This window comes from Channa argus, chromosome 3 (genome assembly GCF_033026475.1).
Source record: "Channa argus isolate prfri chromosome 3, Channa argus male v1.0, whole genome shotgun sequence".
In the NCBI taxonomy this organism is placed as follows: domain Eukaryota; kingdom Metazoa; phylum Chordata; class Actinopteri; order Anabantiformes; family Channidae; genus Channa; species Channa argus.
The window spans coordinates 6,461,576-6,483,529 of NC_090199.1; the positions used below are offsets into that span (position 1 = coordinate 6,461,576).

The 21,954-nt window shown below is 41.6% G+C and overlaps 2 protein-coding genes across 4 annotated transcripts; one reads left to right on the top strand and one right to left on the bottom strand.

The window, feature by feature from the left end:
* Positions 1-281: 281 nt before the first annotated feature.
* cbx6a (chromobox homolog 6a) lies at positions 282-4,679 on the bottom strand. Its single transcript, XM_067497421.1, has 5 exons — positions 4,347-4,679; positions 3,165-3,208; positions 2,963-3,028; positions 2,322-2,388; positions 282-1,760 (listed from the first exon to the last, which is right to left on the bottom strand). The coding sequence occupies exons 1-5, from the start codon at positions 4,413-4,415 to the stop codon at positions 483-485; spliced, it is 1,524 nt and encodes a 507-aa protein (XP_067353522.1). The 5' UTR covers positions 4,416-4,679; the 3' UTR covers positions 282-482.
* Positions 4,680-7,078: 2,399 nt separating this feature from the next.
* On the top strand, positions 7,079-20,734 carry pla2g6 (phospholipase A2, group VI (cytosolic, calcium-independent)). Of its 3 annotated transcripts, none has more exons than XM_067498806.1 (18): positions 7,079-7,220; positions 7,828-8,048; positions 10,160-10,369; positions 10,934-11,114; positions 11,301-11,488; positions 11,777-11,873; positions 11,955-12,137; positions 14,128-14,236; positions 15,307-15,423; positions 15,848-15,938; positions 16,430-16,593; positions 16,685-16,835; positions 16,972-17,108; positions 17,740-17,894; positions 18,049-18,100; positions 18,887-19,002; positions 19,171-19,244; positions 19,548-20,734. In XM_067498806.1, exons 2-18 carry the CDS (start codon positions 7,834-7,836, stop codon positions 19,684-19,686), a joined length of 2,379 nt encoding a protein of 792 aa, XP_067354907.1. In that variant the 5' UTR covers positions 7,079-7,220; positions 7,828-7,833; the 3' UTR covers positions 19,687-20,734. The 3 variants fall into 3 exon arrangements, with proteins under 3 accessions (XP_067354907.1, XP_067354909.1, XP_067354908.1); XM_067498807.1 differs by lacking the exon at positions 7,079-7,220 and adding an exon at positions 7,232-7,547; XM_067498808.1 differs by lacking the exon at positions 15,307-15,423.
* The last annotated feature ends 1,220 nt before the right edge of the window (positions 20,735-21,954 follow it).

Genomic DNA, 21,954 nt, shown 5'->3' on the forward strand with positions numbered 1-21,954 from the left:
AGCCCGACCTGAAAGGTTTTGGAAGTTGTGGCCGATCTGTGTAAACGCTCACTCCACGCACCGGCTTGGCGAGGGTTTCTCTTTTCGACGAGCGGCGTTACACCAAAGAAGAAGAAGAAGAAGAAGAACTGTGCGTGTCTGCAGCAAGTGAAAGAAGACCATACAATTTCTATCCAAGTCTGCTTCAGTGCCATCAGTGCTGTGCAAGTGGACAAAATATGGCAAGTTAAGAAATAAGAAGGGCGTATTAGCTGCTCCTTTTTGAAATCGTCGACTTAAAATTTTTTCTTTTTTTACAAAAATATGCAATTTTACTACTAAGTGGCTGGGCGGTGGTAAGTTACATAACATTTTGTTACATAACATTACACAAATATGGACACACATTCAAGGAAAAGGTAGGAGGGGGATGAAGTGGCAACACTGGCATTATATATATATTTTTTAAATCAATGGCAATCGACTTCATAACATCTGATCTCCTATGGCTTGGCTGGGGAGGGATCTTCGGTGGTAATGGCAGGAGCAGGGGAGGAAGCCTTCTCTGGACTAGCGGACGGCGAAGAAGGGCACGAAGCAGGGGAGGGAAACTCTTTTATGGTGACAGTGACAAGGTTGGTGGTGACGTCAGTGACTACCACATCCTTGCAGCTTGGCGCCATTTCAGGGTGCCAGTCAGGGTCTCCTTCGGCAGGTATCCTTTTGGGTTCGGTGGGAGCAGAGCCCTGGTCTCCAGGGGTGACGGAGGGAAGCGTGGTGGTCAATGGGCGTTTAGCTTTGCGTCGGCAAAGATTTTTCCTGCCTCCCTCTGCAGACACTGTTCGTCCCACAGAACCCTCCTCCTCTTCGTCTTCCAAAGAAGAAGAGGGTGAAGAGGGGAGGAACGGAGATGCTGACCCTGCAGGGTTTGTATCAGAGGATGGGGTAGAAGCAGATGGCTTTGTGCTCAGACTCTTCCGGGTCTCGGTGTGAAGTTTACTGGACTTGGAAACCCCGCTGGAAGGTAACGTTCCAGTTGCAGTCTGTGACTGTGCAGCTGACGTGGTGGAACGAGACTTTCCTTCAGAGCCACTGGAGCTGGAAGGAGAAGGAGGTGACTGGTACTGAGAGGAGCTGTGGCTGCGGTCTCTTGCACCTGTGCTGGAGCGCGATCCTGGGTGTGAGTGGAAAGGCACAGCGCCTGCACACTGCAGCCCAAACGGCTTCCCATACATTGGAAACCCCAGCATCTTCAGAGGCGGCTGGAACGGTCTATAGGGAGCCTCCCCCTTTTTTCCAATGATGCGATTGCGGGAGGGTATGTTTTGACGTCCTGCTGATATATTCCTAGAACCTCCAGCTGTGCCACCCCTTCCTGACTTGTCAATGACCTTCAGGTTGAGGATGATTCGACCTCTCTTTACCTCCCGGGGTTTGACTCTACGGTTGAGAATGCGGACAGTTTCAGAAAAGGGGGAGACATGCATGCGGGACGGGAAGCCACCAGGGTTGGAGAAAGTTGGCGCCATGGGGTCTGAGCGAGGCAGGGGCCGCCTGGACATGCGGTGGCAGCGGTGAATGTCTTTCTTTAGCTTGTGAGTGGCAGCTAGAGAGTTGAGCTTAGGAGAAGGGGGCACTGTCGGGGAGGACAAAGATGGTAAATGATGAGGCGAGGCAGAGGATGAAGGAGTTGCTCGGTCAGAAGTGGACGAAGAGGAGCGTGGTGTGTTTTGGCGAGAGCTTGAGGCACGGCTGCTGGTTTCTCCTTTGTGAGCACGGGCCTGAAAGAAACACGGCTTTTAAGAAACTATTTTCTGTAGCGGAATACGTTTTTTTGGTGTATTACTATCATGTTAAATAGCCAAATACTTCTAAAATTCACAACTTACTCAAGTGCATGTAAACTCTGTCTCACGGTTAAGGAACAACACGCCCCCACCAACCCCACCCCTCACGCTATTTTAAATGCGGTTTCAGTAAAGCTATCATTTCTCTGACTGCACTGTGCCTACTGTAAGCTGATGTGTAAAAGTGAGAGTGAAAAAATGAAAATGACATGCAACCTCGCTCTTTTGTCACACGGTGACAAGAATTAAACTCAACTTCAAAGTAAGGAAGCCTGCTTCAGATGAGTTGACCTTCTTTATACTTCAACACTAGAAACCACAAAAATAAATTCCCATTTTCCTGTGGGGTGTTGCTATTTGGTCGTAGATGTGCATTTTAAAAAGGGAGTTTAGTTGAATTTGGTCATGTTTCAAATGATGTGGAGATTTTTTTTTTTTTGACATTGAAAAGCACAGAATCCATGCAGATATACAAACACGGAAAAACAATTGTACCTTAATGACAAAGTTTTTGGGTTTTGGTCCTCTTTTCTTCGGCCCATGCAACTCCCTGTCCCGTTCCCTAAAATAGGAAAATGACAATGAAAACACAGATGGCTAAAGACAGGCTATACAGAGAATGAGATAATAATGTGAGCAAATAAAACCGAAGTAGGAGGCCGTGATGAAAGCTGCGGGTGTGCGAAAGTAGAGCAGAGAGCACAGGCACTAGATACAGACACACCCAGATTCGCATGTTCACTTCAGTTTCCAATCGATGTGTCATTTGAGTTTTCTGAGTTTAATAGGGTCAGTTTCAGTTTCCTGTCCAATTTCGTTTGCTGTAAACATGTCTTCTCTGTGAACAGCACAAGGCTTTCAAGTGGCTTGGCAGCAGACACAAAGAACTTCAGCTCAGATGGACTTCTTATAATCACAAGAGGAGGAGGAATGTAAAAACATTAAGGATGTCGAGGAGCAGCACCAAGCACGACCGCTTACAGTAGAAAAGGGTTTACAATGTGTAACAGAAGTCCGGGGGCCAAAATCCTGCACATGGCAGATACAGATAAACTCTAAGTACATTTACAGCGATATAGGAGGTTTACAGTATAATACACATAGAGTTGTAGTCATCGTTTACTCCTTTTACCCACTTTTGCTCAAAGCCCAGTATCAGCCTGTCATCCAGAATATTCTCCTCTGGCTCCCAAGTGCTGTGCCTGAACAAAGATGATCAACATGAAGAAAACATTTAACCAAATTACATTGAATCCACGTTTTGCCATGTTTAAAAAAAAAAAAAGAAAAAAAGAATTGTGATATTTACATTGAAGTTGCTATGAAGGTAACACTTACTTCATTGCCCATCCTTTCCATTTTACCAGATATTCAATTCTTCCCTGCATGGAAAAGACAGATGGCGGATTACGAAAAAACGGCTAGCGTACGATTACAGGGACAAGAGATTTGGAATAAAATCCCATAAATCTGGAACACATTTGCAGCAGCGTTCTTTCCACTGTTCGGTCTTAATTTGCATCGAAACTTTAGAGTTGGTGGGATTTCGGTGCGTCACTTACACATAATGCAAAAGAAAACCCTGCACGACAATTTACACTATGATCAGGTTCTACAGTCATCTGGAGAAGATCTATCGAAACGCAATTGTGATTAATTCAAGAAATCACATTTCTTGTAGCTGGGGATTTCGGCCAGGTTGAGTTGGAATCCATCAAAGTGTTGGCTGACTCTGGGTCTTAGACATAATGCCAATGAATATACTATCACAAACTTCACATGTGAGGAGCTTAAACGGCTAAACACTACATATCTGCATTCTCAGGAAAGTCAACTGACCTTCAACAAAATTTTTATGAAATGCAAATCTTAGACATAAAGACAGTAGAGGTTCTTGGATTAGAGTAACATCTCAACAGAAGGAGTGAGATTCTGAAGCGGCAATCCAGGAGTAACTGGTGTACACGGACTTAGTTTTTTTTTTTTTTAATGTTCAAGCAACAATGTATTGATCAGTCACTGACAAACACTTCCTTCGTCTGATGCCGCCGAAAGACACATTTCTCGACAGTAGATCAGAGGAAGGACTACTGTTTTGGGAGCCCTCTTCCACAGCCCGCAGAAGAAGCAACGGACTTTTACACGGGTGCAACATGCAGCTCCTCCACACTGTGTGACCGCACAGCTTTAGCTACCATTAGCTGGCAAATAATACAGGCCCCTCCATTTCATAGCACAGCCCACAGCCCGTCGGGTGCCTTTTCTTTTGCAGCTAGCCCCTTCTTTGTGTCGCCGTTTTGTTGCCCTGCTAATCCCTGAATAAACGAGGCGGTGACTGATAGCCTTGGTAGTTAGCTTCTAATTAGCTGTGGCTAGCGGAGTAAAGGCATCCGCGAGCCACAAGGCCTCCATAGCATTGCATAGGCGCAAGAAGACAGCCCCCAGCCTATGGACTGGGGTAGTGCCGTTGCAGACCGCGGCCAACATCTGCAGCCAGTCAAAACATGCGGTGGAGCTCACCTTGCGAACGCGGCGTTTCAGTATGGCTTCCGCGGCGAAAACACGATCTCCCACCGCCGACAGCTCCATCTTCCGTGGCCGAACGAAGCTACCTGTCTCTGTTTGTCTCTCTCCAGACGATAAGCTCCGGTGGGCCGGCCACAGCCAAACTCACACTCACACACACACAGACACAGACACACAAACACGCACTCCACTACGGCAGCGGCGCGGACAGCCTGCTCTCTGTCACGTGGCCGGGGGTCAGCCCCTCTGGTCGCCCTGGCAACCGTGAAGACACCCACGAGGATGCGAAGAACCGCGCGCTGCCTCGAGCTCTCATCATCGCTGTATGATGACAGGCGGCGTCATGATAACTCCTCCCTAAGACTCAGCACGAGTTTCCAGCACGGATCCCTTTAATGGGCCATCACAAGTCTCACAGAAGAGACCGTTTGACGCGAGTCAGAAAAACTACATTTATTAGATTAGATACAGCTTTATTGTCATTACACATGTACAAGGCAAAGATGCAATTTTGCATCTTAATAGCACTTTTCCTGCGCAGTGACACTAGTTGCCTTTTTTTTGAAAAAGTTGTGGATAGTACTTTAGTAGCTTTTGCCATTACCTAGAATTATCTGCTATCTAGTGTTGGGCTTGTTACTCAAAAAATGTAATAGATTACTCAGATCTTGTTAGTTTCTCAAAATTGATATTATTACTCAATATTAATATTACTGTAGCTTAGTTGGTAAAGGCAGTCGTCCACAGACCACAGGGTCAGTGGTTCGATCCTTGCTATATGTCCAAGTTTATCTGGACAGGACACTGAACCCCTAACAGCCCATTACCATCCCCAGCTGTGCAGTGCTGGTCCGAGCCCGGCAGAAATTGAGGAGGGTTGCGTCAGGAAGGGGATCCGGCGTAAAAACTGTGCCAAATCAACTTGGGGACAATGATCCGCTGTGGGCGACCCTGAACTCACGGGATAAGCCGAAAGGACAAAAAAAAAATAATATATATATATATATCAATAATAGTATCACTTCCGATCAAGAGTCATTTGTTGAATTACTTTTATGTTACTTTTCCAAAGGTTTAGGGTCTGAAAGAACTGAACGAGTGTCAATAGTGGAACTGTGTAACGTAACATATGCAGCCAAAGTCTTTTTTCTTTCTTTCTTTCTTCTTCTTCTGTCAAAATCCAGGTTATGTTGTTTAGCCATAGGCTATGTTTCAGAGGTTGTGTGTTTTTTTGTTTTTTTCACAATGGAACACACAATTTACACGTTACAATAATGTTCTTATCACCATACATCCAAATAAAATCAAAGTAAGAATATTTCCAGCTGCTGAATGCAGGCACTTCGACCTTTCAGCCAGTTTACTGTTTATGTTGCTGCTCACATTGAAGTGTGCAAGGAGCGACAATTACAAATATTAAAATGATGAATTTCAAGTTAATCTTAGCCTTAGCTGACAGCAATGAGTTGCATTTGAAGGAACTAACTGTAGTAATATATTATGGTCCACCAATGCTGTTTTCAAGATGCTTGAACCCCCCCCCCCCCCCCCAAAAAAATGCAGAAGAACAGCTTGGTGATGCAAAATGTGCTAAACTCACAAACATGTTTGCTGCAGCACCAGTTGTGAAGTAACACCACCATCACCTAATGTGCAAGAGGTGCAAGGCATGCATGAGCGGCTTGAGCGGAGGGATGAGGCTGAAGGAAACAAAATGTAAGTAGACGAGCTTTCGTCATACTACCTGACTACCACTTTGACACCTAGATAGCAGGAAACAAGCATTTGATACTAGCTGTATCAGCTAACTATATTTACCGAGTGTGTTATGCGTATAGGTCATTGTTGTTGTTTGTATAATACAGTTGTTACAGAAGAAATACTCTGTCTGTTCATAAATTGTACTGAAGGCTACTGGAGCCACACTGTGTGTACCAAAAGGTGGCTCGTTTACATTCAAATATAAGTGTAATTAAACAAATATTTTTTTAATTTTCATTTCGTGCCATTGCTACTTCAATATAATGAACCGAATCTAGACAATTTAATACGTTCCCTCTCCCATCTGAAAAAATGACTGTCAACAATTGCATCTATATAATGTTTTTAAACTTTAGGATCATCACAACAATGTGAAAGCTGAGCACATTTCAGTGTCCTCTTGCCTTTTGAAAAAGATCAATCTATTGGAGCATAGAAGAAGCACAGACTAAGAAAACCTTTTAGAGGCCGCACTTAGAGGCCCAATCCATCCATAATCCACAGATAGAGAAAATAGGAAGCATCATAAATAGGACGTTCTGTAACACAAAAAAATGGATTGAATGGTTTCAATAAAATAATGTAAAATCATATTCCAAAATGGGTTATTATATTTCTCTGGTGTTAGGGAAATTTATTATCACCAGCAAAGCCTGTAATATACTATTCGTCAAATATCCCCCCCTCCCCCCCAAATAAAAAAAAAAAAGTAGCCTGCAATCTTCATATGATTGTAGGTATTTCCATCACAAATCATACTCACTCTCGAAAGGGGATTTAATGTCTTTTTAATGAGCTCAGCTTGTCTGACATGGGGGGATGTTAATGAGCAGGCTTCCAGTTTTAATCGTTTACTAATGCTAATATTGTCAAATGTTTACATAACTGATACGAAGTTGCGGGGCCTTTGTGCACTTGGTTTCACTTCCCTTTCAGTACAAACCCGGTATTAGATGTCCCTCCTCGTTGAACTAGCAGTCCGTAGAACCCTGAGCTCTGATTGGAGGAGCTCACATCAATCGTGATACGCAGCACGTTCGGTTGCAGTGTCGCGCTTGTTGATGTCGACGTCAGAAGTCAACCGGCTCAAAGAGGACTGATACGCAGGTAAGCGTGTGGCGCCGCTGGCCGTGTGCTGTTCTGTTCGATAAGGCGATTAGCTTACATTGGACGGGTAGCGGACGGCGGTTTAGCTGCCCGCGGTTTAGATGATGCTTGCAAAACGCGAACTACGACGTCGCCTCTCTGTTCCGAGTTGCTAGTTTGTAGTTTTTGGTATCACGTCAGGTGGATTCAGAGTAACTAACTAGAAAGCCGCTCACAGCATGAACCGAGCCACTTGTTTGTCGTTTCATTGCGGAGCATCCTCATTAATAGTTGGTTGTCAGAGTGGCTAAAGGTCATGGAGTGTTGGAGTAGGGGCAGCGTTGACAGGTAACCCGTTATCCATTGAGGTTCTGTAGTATAATTAGCTTAACCTCACAGGATATTGTTTTTCAAGTGAAGGCTGGTTAGTTCACTTAGCCATCCACAACTTAGACACCGCCAAGAGCCATTTTGTGAGATATCTGTGCTACTACACCTCTGCAAAGAATAGAACTAATGATTAATTAATGTTCTGTCAATCAACCTACAGGCTGTCATAACCCACATTAAGTTGCCAAACACATTTCTGATTATGCGTTCAAAATCCTGGTTCTCTGTTTTCTCTTAGGTGACAATGGAGTTCTTTGGCCGACTTTATGACACTGTAACCTCTGTCTCAAACTCTGTGTCAAACCTTTTCACCAACCCCTACCGTGTCCGGGATGTTCAGCTCTCTGACTACCGTGGAGGGGGCAAAGTGAGAGAAGAGGGGCGTTTGTGTCTGTACAAAAACCCCCAGTCATGGGACTGTTTGCTAATGTGCCCCGAGACACCGACCATGGCTCTGAGGTGAGTATTGATCTCTGTGTTGGGGCGATATGGGTCATTTGTCTGCGACCCGGGGACCCCTCTGCAGTTTTGATCTACAAGTCTACTTTCACCTTCTGGAATCCTATTGATTTAGTTTCCCTTTTGACCTACACAAGCATTACCCAACAAAGCAGCTTAACAACACAAGAATCCTTTTGTTCAATTGGTCAATGTTGAGATTTGTCCGCATATCATATCATATATATCTCAAAAGAAGCCTTAGTCATGGAGCTAAGAGAGTTTAACTATTTGGCAGAACTGAAACCGACAGTGTAACCTGCCAAAGGGTATTGTTTTTGTTGTAAGGGTGGAGCTTGGCTCTTATACAAGTAGTATTATCCCTGCAGCAATGGATGACGAAGATAAGACACCACTATATTCATGAACTATTTTTCTCTTTAAAAGGCATTTGCATTTAGATGTTGAGCACTTTATCCAGATTGTTTGACAAGCGAGGTACAAAGCAAAGAATTGGTTCACAAAACAAGTTACTAAACAAGTGTGTCAGTTTAATTTTGACATGATTGCCAGGAAACAATATGGATTTTTTCTTTTTAAGTGAGTAATGGGCGACGAGGGTGTCAGAGCTTTGAACCTGAAGCTGGTCCTAAGATATGAAAATGAGTGTGTCGTGTCCTTTTTTGCCTGATCAAACAATGAAATTGCACTGTGGACCATCTGGAGAGGTTGGATTGTGCATGTGGGAGTCAGTTTAGTAGGACATTGCAGTAGTCCAGAGACCTTCAATATGGTTCAGCAAAACAGACTCTACCAGCTTCAACAAGATAATTTTTGATTTGGGTAAAGACTCAAGACCATAAATGAAAGTAGACACACAGGGAGTGTTGAATGTAGGATTTTTTAGGCTTTTTTTTTTTTTAGGGGTCCAAAGGACAGGTGGCAGGATGGCTTGAGGGGGGGGAGGAGTGTTGATGTGTCATTCTCAGTTGGAGTGGGAATTCGTTGTGATGCTTGATGTAGGCAGCAGATTGTCTTCATCTGGTGGAGAGAACTGGGAGTTGATGACTGTCAGCTTGTTAGGGATGAAGCTGGCAAAGTCATTTGCAGATGGAGATGTTGGCGTAGGAGGGAGAGGGAGGAGTAATTGGAAGGTGGAGAAAAGCCACCCAGTGTCTGGTGTTGATAACCTTGTCATAAGAGTAGAGTGCAGTTTTAGCCTCTTAGAAGACATTTAAGAACATTTTGACGGAGGGAATGTTTACTTCACTTGTCCATTGTTGCATATAATTTGTAGTTATAAGGTTAATGAAAAATAAATTCACACGCAAAGCTGCGTATGAATTTGAAAAGAATGTTTGTTCTACAAGGAAACAGCCACTACTGTGTCAGCGCAAACACAGCAATAATACATCATGTAACTAGGCAAGAGGACAAAAAGATAGCATGCTGCAGTAAACGAAGGGAGAGACCGGAGGAGAGGCTGAGTCAGTTCAGGTGTGGCCTGTATGGTAAAGGCGATGATCTGCACCCGTGGGAATGCAGATTTTCAACAACAGCAATGGTTACATACCACTACCATTATTTTAAACGAGTTACAGAAGCCAAGCAGATCTGCGGGCCCCTTGCCAAGGTGCAATACCTTCCAAGTTTAATTTTTATTTTTCAAACCTTTTCCATCACCGATTTTAGTCCAGACGTTTGAAATCCCAGGTCATACTCGGAGCCCAAGTCTACCTCAAATTACAGTGTTCAAGTGCTGGTGTTAGAAACTATTTGACTATATTTTTCATTTGTTTGTGTCGGACATTTGCATCCAGATGCTTCCGATCTTTAGACTTCATTCTTCCACGTTTGTGTGATGCCACAGACATACACTTTAACTCCAAAGCAACCAAACTCCCATGTTTTACAGCTGTCAAAGGAAAATTTATTAATAGTTATTTGGTAGCATGACAAATACTGCTTATGATTTCATGAAATAAGAAATAATGATGCATTAATATGTACATTTTTTTTTTAAATTTCCTTTTGATGCAATTGTATTATTTATTTCTTTTCTTTTCTCGGCTACTTGTGTCCAGACTGTAGTTAATGTGAAAGTTGTGTAACCATTTTCCTGTCTGATTCAGGCTGTTTCAGGTGGCGTCAGAGGAGGACGCCATGAACTGGTTCCCGCAGTATGCCCTCAAGCTGCGCCCCTTCTATGAGACTCTTTCTCTAAAGGCAGACACCACCCAGCAAATCGTGGACTGCATTCGGAATCACCAGGACTGGAGCTCTGGCCACATTGCTGTGGAAACAGGCCTTAGAATGTGTCTTAAACATAACTTTGTCCAGAGGTAAGATGGGCTGGGTTGATTTTGTTAGGCTAATTAAATGTTTAGGCTAAGTTGGTCAGGAAATAGAAAAAAAATAGCTACGTTATTAACTGCATGTAAAGTTATATCTTACTTTACTTTTCACTGTGCAGTGTCTATATTCAGTTTACAATTACATGAAAGAGGAATTATGTTAGTTCCTCTATTTTTCAGTGTCATTATTAGAGTGACTTGCTCTCTATCGAGCCTAGCAAGAAGTCTAATGTTGGTTCGAAAATGTAAAATGTAACTAATAATTTCGTTTTGTCAGAACTGAGATGCTGGAATAACTCAAATGCACAAACAAAGAATTTTTAAAACTGTCTCTGCTTGACCTCCATGTAGTACATTAGTACATCCTGATAACATAACTTGTTAACAAGCCAGCTATAATACTGCACTGATATATATAATCAGGATTAGTTTACACCTTTAAAGTGCACAGCTACATAAACTTTTAACTGTCACGAAATAAAAGGAAAGAATCAATAATCCAAACTACTTGTACCCAATAATAAAACCATCTCATGATCTTTTTGTCTATAGTCAGATCAATGCTTGGGATGCAGCAGGTCAGACACCACTGCATCTGGCATGTGAACGTGGTGACTTGGTAAGTGTGAAGGTGCTGCTGGAGGAAAGCCAGGCTCGCACCGACATCAAAGACCACAATGGAGAGACGCCCATGCACAGTGCTGCCAAGCAGGACTCACCTGCCATAATCCAGGTTAGACTCAGGGAGTGAAATGTACTGTAACATTTTTACTAGTAAAGCATCATGTTTATGTGCCTCGTGGCAGATGGAGAACAATTTATTTATCTCTATTTTCTTCTCCAAATTTATCAAAAATGTCTGTGTTTACTGCGTAATGTGAAAAATGAAATAATAGGGGTCGGTTTTTATTTCACCCAGGTCCTGTGCTCACGGTTGTGTTCGGGCGTGAATGAGGTGAACAACGGTGGGGAGACACCGCTCCACGTCGCCTGTCGCATGGGACGTGTGGAGACTGTCAGAGCTCTGCTGGATGGTGGGGCCAAGTGTGATGTCATCGGTGGTGCTAAGTTCCCCATCCACAGTGCCATGAAGTACAGCAAGAAGGGGTGAGCAGAGGAAAGGAGAGGAAAGCAATCTTTGTCCTACAGTGTGTTTGGGATAAATGTTCCTTAACCCTTATGTAGTAAATACAAATTATTTTACTTCATTAGATGAGTTGATGAACATCTGCACTCATTGATTTTATTGCAATAGTCCTGCAGGTTGTGGGTTTTTTGACTTTTTGGTGGGACCAGGAAAACGAATTAATAATTTTGGAGAACATCCCTCCCAGACACGGTATTAAACAAAAACCCTTGAATTTTCTATGTTTTTTCTTTGTTTTGTTTTTTTAGCTGTGTGGAGGAGCTTCTCAAAGCAGATCCAAGACAGCTGCATGCTCAGGACTCTATGTATGGGGGGACGCCTCTCCACTGGGCCAAAACTGCTGAGGTGGGTATTTGGTGGTCTTGGTAACATTTTTGTTAAAAAAAAAAAACGCCGACTATTAAAACCGTCTTCACTCTGAGCCAGATGTGTCTCATGCTGCTGGAGAATGACTGTTCCGTGAACTACCTCAGTAATACCGGAGAAAGTGCCCTCCACATTCTGACCAAGAGGGGCCGCTTTGAGGCCGCCATGGTGCTGCTCACCCATGGAGGGAACGCCAACCTGAAGGGGCAGGATGGGAACACAGCCCTGCATCTAGCTATGAAGGTGTGTGTAGAAGGGAGTTGTGGAAAGTACGAGTACTTTATTACCATACTTAAGTACATATTTCACATATCTGTGCTTAACTAGATCTAATTACGGCTACTATGACTTTTACTTCACTACATCTATCAGCACATATCTGTACTTTTTACTTACAGTACATTTCTAATAAAATGTATTCACATGTATTTATCAATAAGCATAAAGAATCACTGGTCCACAGTAAGGGACAGGGAGAAAAAAATAGAAAAGTACATTTACTTTTAATATTGACATTAAATGTTGCAATCGACAAAATGCAAAGAAATCCAGCCAAAGATGTCCATGAATTATGTGTAAGACTGTGAAATGACACAGGACCTTTACAACCTTGTTGTTGCGAAACATACATTACAGCATTGGTTACAGAAGGATTTTTAAACATCTGAATATTCCAGTGAGCAATGTTGGGGCCATAATGTGGAAGTGGAAAGAACATAATTTCACCATAAACCGGGCCACGACCAGATACTCCTCAAGATTTGTGACAGAGGAGTGAAAATGACTATCAGATGAGTTGTCAAGGAGCCAGGGACCACTTGTGGAGAGCTTCAGAAAGACCTGGAATTAGCAGGTACAATTGTTTCTAAGAAAACGGCGACTAATACTCTCAACTGCCATGGCCTGTATGAGTGCTCACATGCATGCAAGACGGAAAAATCCCATTGAAGCTGGTGCACAACATTTGAACAAGCCTGGAAAATACTGTGAGAATATAGGAGCCGTCTTAAGGCTGTCATTGCCAACAGAGGCTTTTGCAGTACGTAGTATTAAATATATTTCAGTAAGCGTGTTCAATACTTTTTCTTGTGTTTTTTCACATTATTACACAGCTTAATTCATGGACATCTGTGGTTTGGATTTCATTGCATGGGTTGTTACTAACATCTGATGAAGATTGTGATGGAAATTTTCCCTCTTCCTTAGTCAAGTGTTACTAGAGTTCCTGGAAGAATTGTAGACAGAACTCAGCGTGATGAAACATCTCAGTTTAATACATGGCGCCATGGAGAAAAACACATGGATGTTGGTGTTTTTTGAACCGTATCTCTCAAACCCCCTTCTATTGATACTCAAACCTAAGAAACCTCACAAAACCTGAAGAAACCAGGTGCACGCAGTTGCCGGTCATCATTCTTGTCCCTTTTTAGGTCATGTGTCAATGTCAGTTGTGAAGCAATAAAAACCCTTTTATTGCACCTTCTTGTAGATATTGTGACCCCAGGACCCACTGTGTACTACATTGCTTTGGGCCTTATAACAAAAGTTGCCTACGGTGATCTTAAGCAGTCCTCTAAACTATGACACACCCTGTGACTTCTTCTCCTCTTTGTGGCCTCTTCAATAAGCCCATCTTGGTTGACTGTTTGCTAGTTATCTAGCTATATGACTAAATTTACTCTACTCCCCCACAAGATCTCATGTCAATAGCGCTTTTTTAGTAATATATTTTTTGAGCAAAATGGTGATGTGTTAATTGCTTATTTCATCCGCTGTATATTGCACTTACTTTTACTTAAGTAGAAAAGTCAGTGTGGTACTTAAGCACCACTTCAGTACAGATGTTGAGTACTCATACCATTAGTCTTATATTGTAGCTGAAAAAGTAACATCTTGATAGGTAAAATATTATTAAAATAGAAATCTAAAATGATTTTGCAAAGCAGTTGCGACGGTTAGGAAATGAGGGAAAACAATTAAAGGTCAAACAAATTTCAGAAATCTAGTCATATTGGAAATCACTTTGTTTCCCTCAAGGAAACACTCAAGCACATCTGGTTCTTTCAATAACCAACATGTTCACACTGTACAACTGGACAAATAGGAAAAGTGGTGAAACTCCAAAGTGGAAATGCATACACTATAAAGCCATATTATTCATACAAGTAAAATACTTACTGAATGTATTCAGTGCGACTGATAATCTGAAGTAAGATCTTTCTGTGTTGGTTAGATGGACCATATGGAATTGATCAAAGCTCTGATTGTTTTCGGGGCTGATGTGGAGATCCACAATGACTTAGGAGAGACCCCTGGACTCATTGCAGCACGCAGCAGCAAAGGTAAGGAAGGGACAGGAAGAGTGCTTTAAACTGGGTGACAGAGAGGTAGGTAGAGGATGAATTAAAGCACCGTAAAGGTGACGTAAAAGAAATAATGCTGGGTTAATAGAACATACTGTAATGTGCGTGACCTAACGGCCCAGTTTGAGCCTTACCATAACATGCTAACATGTAGGGAAATTTTGAAGCATCTGCATGAAAATGGTTGGGCATGTAGTGACTGTGACAATGTGTAAATCCTTAGTGCCAGTTGTAAAGCTCTTGAAACTGAGGCGTGACTTTACGGTCAAGATAAGGTAAGACTTTCTTGATTCCCTGCGGGTAAAATTTGCCTGTTACAGGACAAAGAGCAGAAAAGCAGCTCTATATAAACAAATTTGTATTTACATTTTTATGTTCTACTCATAATTTATTACATTTGATTGGCATGTGAACATGTTGAGTTACCAAACCATTCATGTTTTTACCGCCTTTGTTAGTGTAGTATTGCCCTAACTTTAATACCTGGAGTTGAAACAATATCTCCTTTGTCAGTGATTAATGTGGATGAATTTCACGATATTTCCATTCCTCCGGCCACTTTGCGTAGCTGACAGAACTGCAGAATTGCATTTGTATCCTGTCACTACACTAAAAATAGATTGAGGACATTGTTCGAAATCACTGAGTATATTAAGCATTCAAAATAACAAAATATTTTTCAATTTTACTACTTACAAAAACATTTTTACACCTGAATTTGTCTTTTTATTGATGGATTATTGCATGAGCGTATTTGTTGTTGGCAGATAATTGTGTGTATAACCACCCAGGTAGTGCTCTGAAGCAAAGATGCTGTTAACTTGGAGGTTGCCGTTTTAATTGATTTTCATAATGCACGATAATTGCTAACAGCCTGATTATGTTCTTGCTTTCTCTCTTACTCTCCCACTGTTTCTCTCCTTGATTCTATCTTTCCACCTGTATCTCTCTTCCTTTTTGTCTTTGCTTTTTGTGGTGTGTGTGCATGTCTGAAATGTTGGCTTGTTTTTGTGTGTGTGTGTGTGTGTTTCTTTGTGTTCATGAGAAAGGTCCTAATAGAAAGATACTGCTGGACATGCTGTGTAGTGTAGGGGTACAGCGGTGCCTCCCTCCCTCCCCTGGCAGTCCTCCCCCCATCTTAAACAATGCCAAGCCTCCGAGCATAGGTAACAGCACATCCCTCACTTCTTTGTTCTCTCTCTTCCATTTAGTTCTATAGTCATGCTTTTTTTTATTTTCCAACGTAAAGACTCTCATATTAATGGGTCTTTAGTGCAAAGTGCAATGTTATTTTGATCATTAGCAGTGACCAATCCACAGGGACAGAGTGGTCAAGCTGATAGCGTGATAATGTGAATATTGTAAAGTAGAGTTGAATTCTTTCACACTTTTCTCAGGTTACATTTGAATAATACTGACAAATAAAACATGATAACAAACAGAATGTGTCAGTGAGGCCATTCATAGACCTTCTTCTTAAAACACCCATTTGGCTTTTAGAAAACCCAGGGAGCACTTTCCTTTTCCATCAATATTGATGCTGAGTTTTGATATAATGCACAGTAAATAGCTGTTGTTATTGACTGACAGGGTTTCAGGACATGATATATGTGGGGGCTGCAATTGGTGCAATAAGCAGAGGCACATCTGAAGTGGACGGCTTAAAATTGGAGAAAAGAAAGTAAGTAATGGACTGATAAATAAGAATTTTAGTACTTGATGAAGGGAGGGTAGTCTGGATGTTTTTGAGTGAACTAGGGAGGATTGTTAAACATTTGCAATTAGAAAAGTTTAGTACCCAACAAAGTCCCAATAGATCTATTTCCCCATATCAATCGACTAGTGGTACTAATAAGACCAGCAATAGTCAGTGTTCTAATAAATATAATGTTATACATAATGTGAAGTTACATCCTGCTATGTTAACTATGGGGGATGCAGTTGCCTTGTAGTGATCTCTGTTTACCTGTGTTTTCTACCACCCACAGTGGTAGAAAAATAAATCAGAATAGCAAGCAAATGGTATTTGGAAAAACTAATACCAATAAATACATGAACAGTTTTCTAGTGGCTTAGTGCACGATCTGCTCATGCACTTGATAACAATGTTTTTTTTTTTTTTCCATTTTGTTTGTTATATTATGTTTCAAAATGTTTTCTCTTCTCCTGTAGGATGGACAGACTCCTGTGTCTGGATGGTGGAGGTATAAAAGGCCTGGTTCTGATTCAGATGCTGATCGCTCTAGAGAAAGAGGCTGGTAGGCCCATCAGGGAGCTTTTTGATTGGGTGGCTGGCACAAGCACTGGGGGCATCCTGGCCCTTGCTATAATCCACGGTGTGTTTGCCAGTTTCCCTTTATTTTTCAGTTTATTCCTTTTTATAGCTCAGAAATAACCAAACATTACTCATGTTTCTTCAATGTGTAGGTAAGTCCATGGAGTATCTGCGCTGCCTGTACTTCAGGATGAAGGAGCAGGTGTTCAGAGGATCACGACCCTATGAATCAGCACCACTGGAGAACTTCTTGAAGAAAGAATTTGGAGAGAACACCAAGATGTCAGATGTGCGATACCCCAGGTAACTGCTTGAACTACTGTACAAGTCAGATTATGAAAATCTAAACTTATTTGGTCAATTGGTGCTAATATGATGATGATAATATGTGAAGAGAAAAACAAACCCAGCCTATAATTTAATTCTCTAATTATTACAGGGTGATGGTGACCAGTGTTCTGGCGGACAGACATCCAGGCGAGCTGCACATTTTCAGGAACTATGACCCTCCCTCCGTCCAAAGAGTGCCCCCCTATGCCACCACTGCCACGTTCAAGCCCCTCACCATCCCACAAGGTGTTCAAAAACGGCCAGGAGTTTTTGTGGCTGCACTGTGCTACTTCTGAAATGTTGTATAGGGGAGAGATCAGAATGCATTGAAACAACCACTGGATGGCGTCCAAACAACTCTTTTCAAATCCTTCTCCTCCTCATAGCAAGAAATTCAGTGACTAGGTTCTTACAACAGTAAGACAGGATTTTTTATTGCATTTAGAAAAGGAAACTTGAAACCTGGGTTTTTTTTGTCCTCGTGTTCATGGAATAGTCCCGTTGTGCTGTGTTGTTTGAGTGCCAGCCATGTTGTTGTTACAGGATGGGAAGATGAGGATGTGTTGATAGTAGGATACACAGAAGAGCCCCCCAGAAAGCGTAGGAAGGTGACGGATGAAGGTGTGTGAATGCATGTGTGTGTCTGTGAAAGGCTATTCACACGTGAACAACTTCTAGCCCCAGTAGCTCGCTGTCTTCCAAGAAGCACGTGTCAACAAAAGACTTAAATGAAGTTAAATTAATATTTAAATTTTAATTGGTGAATTCTTCCATCCATTTTCTGCCACTCATTCACATCTAGGGTTTTTTTTTTATTTTGGAGACTTTCTTTGTGTTCTTAAAGTCTCACACACTCTTCTCTTTATATTTATATCAGAACAACTCGTGTGGCGAGCTGCTCGCTCCAGCGGTGCTGCTCCTACCTACTTCCGACCCATGGGGCGCTTTCTGGACGGAGGGCTGCTGGCTAACAACCCAACACTGGATGCCATGTCGGAAATCCATCAGTACAACAAAGCCTTAAAAGCACAGGTGAATAACCTAAAATATGGATTTTAGTTTAATTCGCCTCAATCCTTTTCATGCAGACTTATTAAATAACCTACAGGGATGTTAAGTATATATTTCAAATCAGATTAATATCTCTTCTATAACTTTTTTTTTAATCAACCCTTCTTCTGAACAGGGATGTAGTGCGGAGATCAAGAAGTTGGGTATAGTGGTTTCCCTTGGTACAGGTAAGCCACTTGTAACTCTGTGCATGTGGGATTAATTTTCATAACATCCATGGATATAATGCATGTGTACACACTGGCATGAAAAACACACCAAGATATTATTGTATGCTTATAATGAAATGTTTTTTTTAACCATATACAGTGCAACCGTTTGACAGATTGACAAAAATACTAGAAATGTGCACTAATGCGTTTCTAAACTTTTTTTTGCCAGTTTAATTTAGTTGGAAAAATTTTATTTCTGTTCTGCAAACATACAGTATCTTATAATACGCTGTGGATTTTATATAAAAATCTGATAGTGGCCTTCGAGCCTGTTAATGTCAATGTAAAACGTATGACAGTTGCAATAGTTAGTGTTAACTAGAAGCTTAAACAAATAAAACAGCCGTCCATGTGGTTATCTGTGCTTCTCTTCTTTAGTCCTACTAATCTCTCTATCGCCACATCGTTAGCCAAGCAACATTTACGTGAGCTATCAACTCAGTTTGAATATGGGGGCGATCTGTGTGAACGGCATTATCCCATCAGTCCCTTTCAGGAATTTGTGATGTTGCAGTCATAACCGTTACTTCAACCAACCCTGTGTGAATCCTGTGATGTTGATTCAAACATTATTAAAACGTTGCAACATTTTTGTTTGTTTTTTTGAAAATCTGTTGAAAAATCAGGCCCACTCAGTAGTGCTATAGGTCCACATTGGAACATTTACAAAGCACATTGTGAAGAACTATGTGCCTCTGTGTGGATACTTTTTATGTGATCTGTGCTCCTGCGTCTCTCCAGGTAAACCTCCACAGGTTTCAGTAAGCTCTGTGGATGTTTTCCGGCCCTCCAACCCCCTAGAACTGGCCAAGAGCTTCATAGGAGTAAAGGAGCTGGGCAAAATGCTAGTGGACTGTGTGAGTATAGTTTCAACACCTGCTGAAATCTACAACACTTTGATTAGTGGTTAAATCAATAATCACCAGATACCAACCACACTTTTTACTGTCCAAACAAATTTTATTACAAAGCGTGTTTCTTTGTTTTTTTAATTGTAAATTCTATGTCTCTCTCTGCTTGGACAGTGTACAGACTCTGATGGCTGCGCAGTTGACAGAGCTCAAGCCTGGTGTGAAATGATTGACACCATCTACCACAGGTCAGCTGACTATGAACTTGCTGTGCTTCACTTCTCGTGAACTGCTATGTCCTCTTCCTGTGTAAAGTCCTTATCTAATTCAGTACCCATATCCTTTTGAGTTAAATGTTTTTTAGCATTACTCCTTCTTTTATCTCGTATGCTTTTTCTGCTCCTTTTCTTATAATACTGTAAACCAGACAGACAAGAAATGGCAAGCAAGGAGTAGATTTTGTAGGCTGTATGTCTTGCGTTAAGGACAGTGACAACTAAAAGCAAATGTGTTTATTGGTATTGACAGTGTTAACTTTCACTTTCATGCAGATTGAGCCCCCAGCTGTCACAGGAGGTAATGCTGGATGAGGTGAGTGATGCAGTCCTGGTGAACATGCTGTGGGAAACTCAGATGTTCCTCTACGAGAAGAGGGAGGTCCTCCAGTCCCTGGCAAAGCTGCTTGGGTAACTGAAGGCACAAGAAAAGGAGAAGAATAATGTGTGCAATAATGGGACAAAGACGGTGACTGTGAGATGGAATATGAGGGGAAAGGAGAGTAGCATGAGCGGAGTGAAAGACTCGGGGGGCCGAGGGCCACGACAACAAGATTGAAATGTCTGTGACAGTGTGCTGCCCGTTTCTCTCAGTGTGACCACTTTCATATTTACAGTCGAATGTCAATACAAAGCAGAAAATGTGTGAAACACGACAGATACTGTACGTGCAGAAAACTGACACAGGAAACCAACTGACTAAACAAACGTTCTGTAGCACTATGTGACCTTAAAACTGACCTTTATTACTGCCATGGTTTATCACATTCACTCTTTGTGTATAAGCCAGTAATTAACACACTGCAGAGTGTTTTTGCTTTTAGAATGTGAATAAAGGGGAAACATAAAAGGATGTGGTCAAGCTATTTAAAAAAAAAAAAAAGCACATACTGACTGTGACTGTGTCACCCTTCCTCCTCCATAGGGTAACAAATAAATCATGTTGGAATCTAGTTATGATGGGGTTGTGATAAAACTAACACCTCCTTGTTCCTCCTTATGATTCTCTTATTTTTTTTTTTTTTTTTTTTTTTTAACCCAAGTAGCTATAAATGGTTAAATACATGTTACACTGAAACATTTGAATGAAGGGACCTTCTCTTGCAGTTCAGCTGCAAAATCTGTGTTAAACTGCAGTGTAGCAAGGATGATGCTAATGATGGACCAGTTCTGTCTTATGTGTCTGGTAACCAAATTTGTGCTGTGCCCTTTATCGTCACCACAACACATTTTCATGCCTTTGTGAGTCATTTATACTGACTTTACAATGCAATGTTTAACCCATTCATGTGTGTGCACATTACAGTGTTACAAAATCCTGATGCACTCTAACAAACAGTGGTTTACCTACTACTTGCATAATATAAACTGGAAGCAACAAATAATTTCCTATGTTTTTGTATCTGGAATAATAATGTATACTGGTATTTAAATAAAGAATATTAATATTCACATAAGCTATACCCACGGTGTGTTTCCTCTGTCTCGTCCTGTGACCTCATGGTGAGTGGTTTCAGTCCCAGTTCCTCCTGAGGACATCGAAGTAGCACCCTTGCTGCTGGAGGGCCGTCGTGTGCCATCTAATTATCTAACTTAGCATAGCTCTGATTACTACGGTACGGTGCCATGACAAACGTCACGATTCTAAGGCCCACGCTCGATGGTGGAGTACAGATCCTCCGTGTGGTTTTTAGAGAAGCAGAGTCTGGGATGGTGATGGTCGTACTCTGTCGGTTGAGCTGAGATGTTTTCCTACAACCAGAATTTAGCTGAAGAGAAAATGTGATATTTTTTTTTTTAACTTAATTTAGACTAAAACAAAGAAACTCAGATTTGTTTAATCTGTTGTCCTGATGGGGAAGAAAAAATCTTTCTCTATGAAGGGAATTGGAGTAGAAAAGTGTGTTTTTTCTGATGTAGAAGTAACAAGGTTTCAACCTTGTGACAAACTTGTTATTGTTAGATGTGTACTCTTGAAGACTGAGGGGAAGTCCTCTGTTCTCCCATTGACAAAATCATTTGAAATGTAAATCAGTGATTAAAAAAAAATTAATCTAAGTTTAAATATGGTTTTGAGACAGAGGCCAGTGTTGCTCAGGTAATGCACACAAAAATCAAAGTCTTCTGCCTTGTGATACCAAGAACTGCTGCTGATGCATCTTTTGGTTCTGTGGCAGGATCAGAAGTCTCAGACAGAGGACAGCTGGTACTGCAGGTCAGTGTGACTCTGTCCCTCTGTCACCACTGCAGGAGTAAACTTCACTCTCAGGTCTAAAACGGTTAAGATTGAGATTAAGATATATTTATCCAACATCTAACATGTTTCTAAGTGGCTTCCAAATGTTAAGTTTAAGCAACTGAAACTATCATTTATAACTTGAAAACTAAGTAACCAACAAACTTCTCATGACATCAGATAATGGACTAGTCTCTATACTTCTTCTGTTAGGTCTTAGTGCTGCATTCGACACCATTGATCAGAAAATGTTATTATAAAGATTGGAAGATGGAATTGGGATTGAAGGAACTGCACTAGCTTGGTTTAAATCTTATTTATCAGATAGATTCCACTTAGTATATCGTCTCCCTCTCTCTGTACCTTTCTGCAGGTATCCCCGGCCTTGGAGCTGTGTGTTCCCAGAGTGCAGCCTGGTTCTGCTGGAGGTTCCTTTCGTTAAAGGGT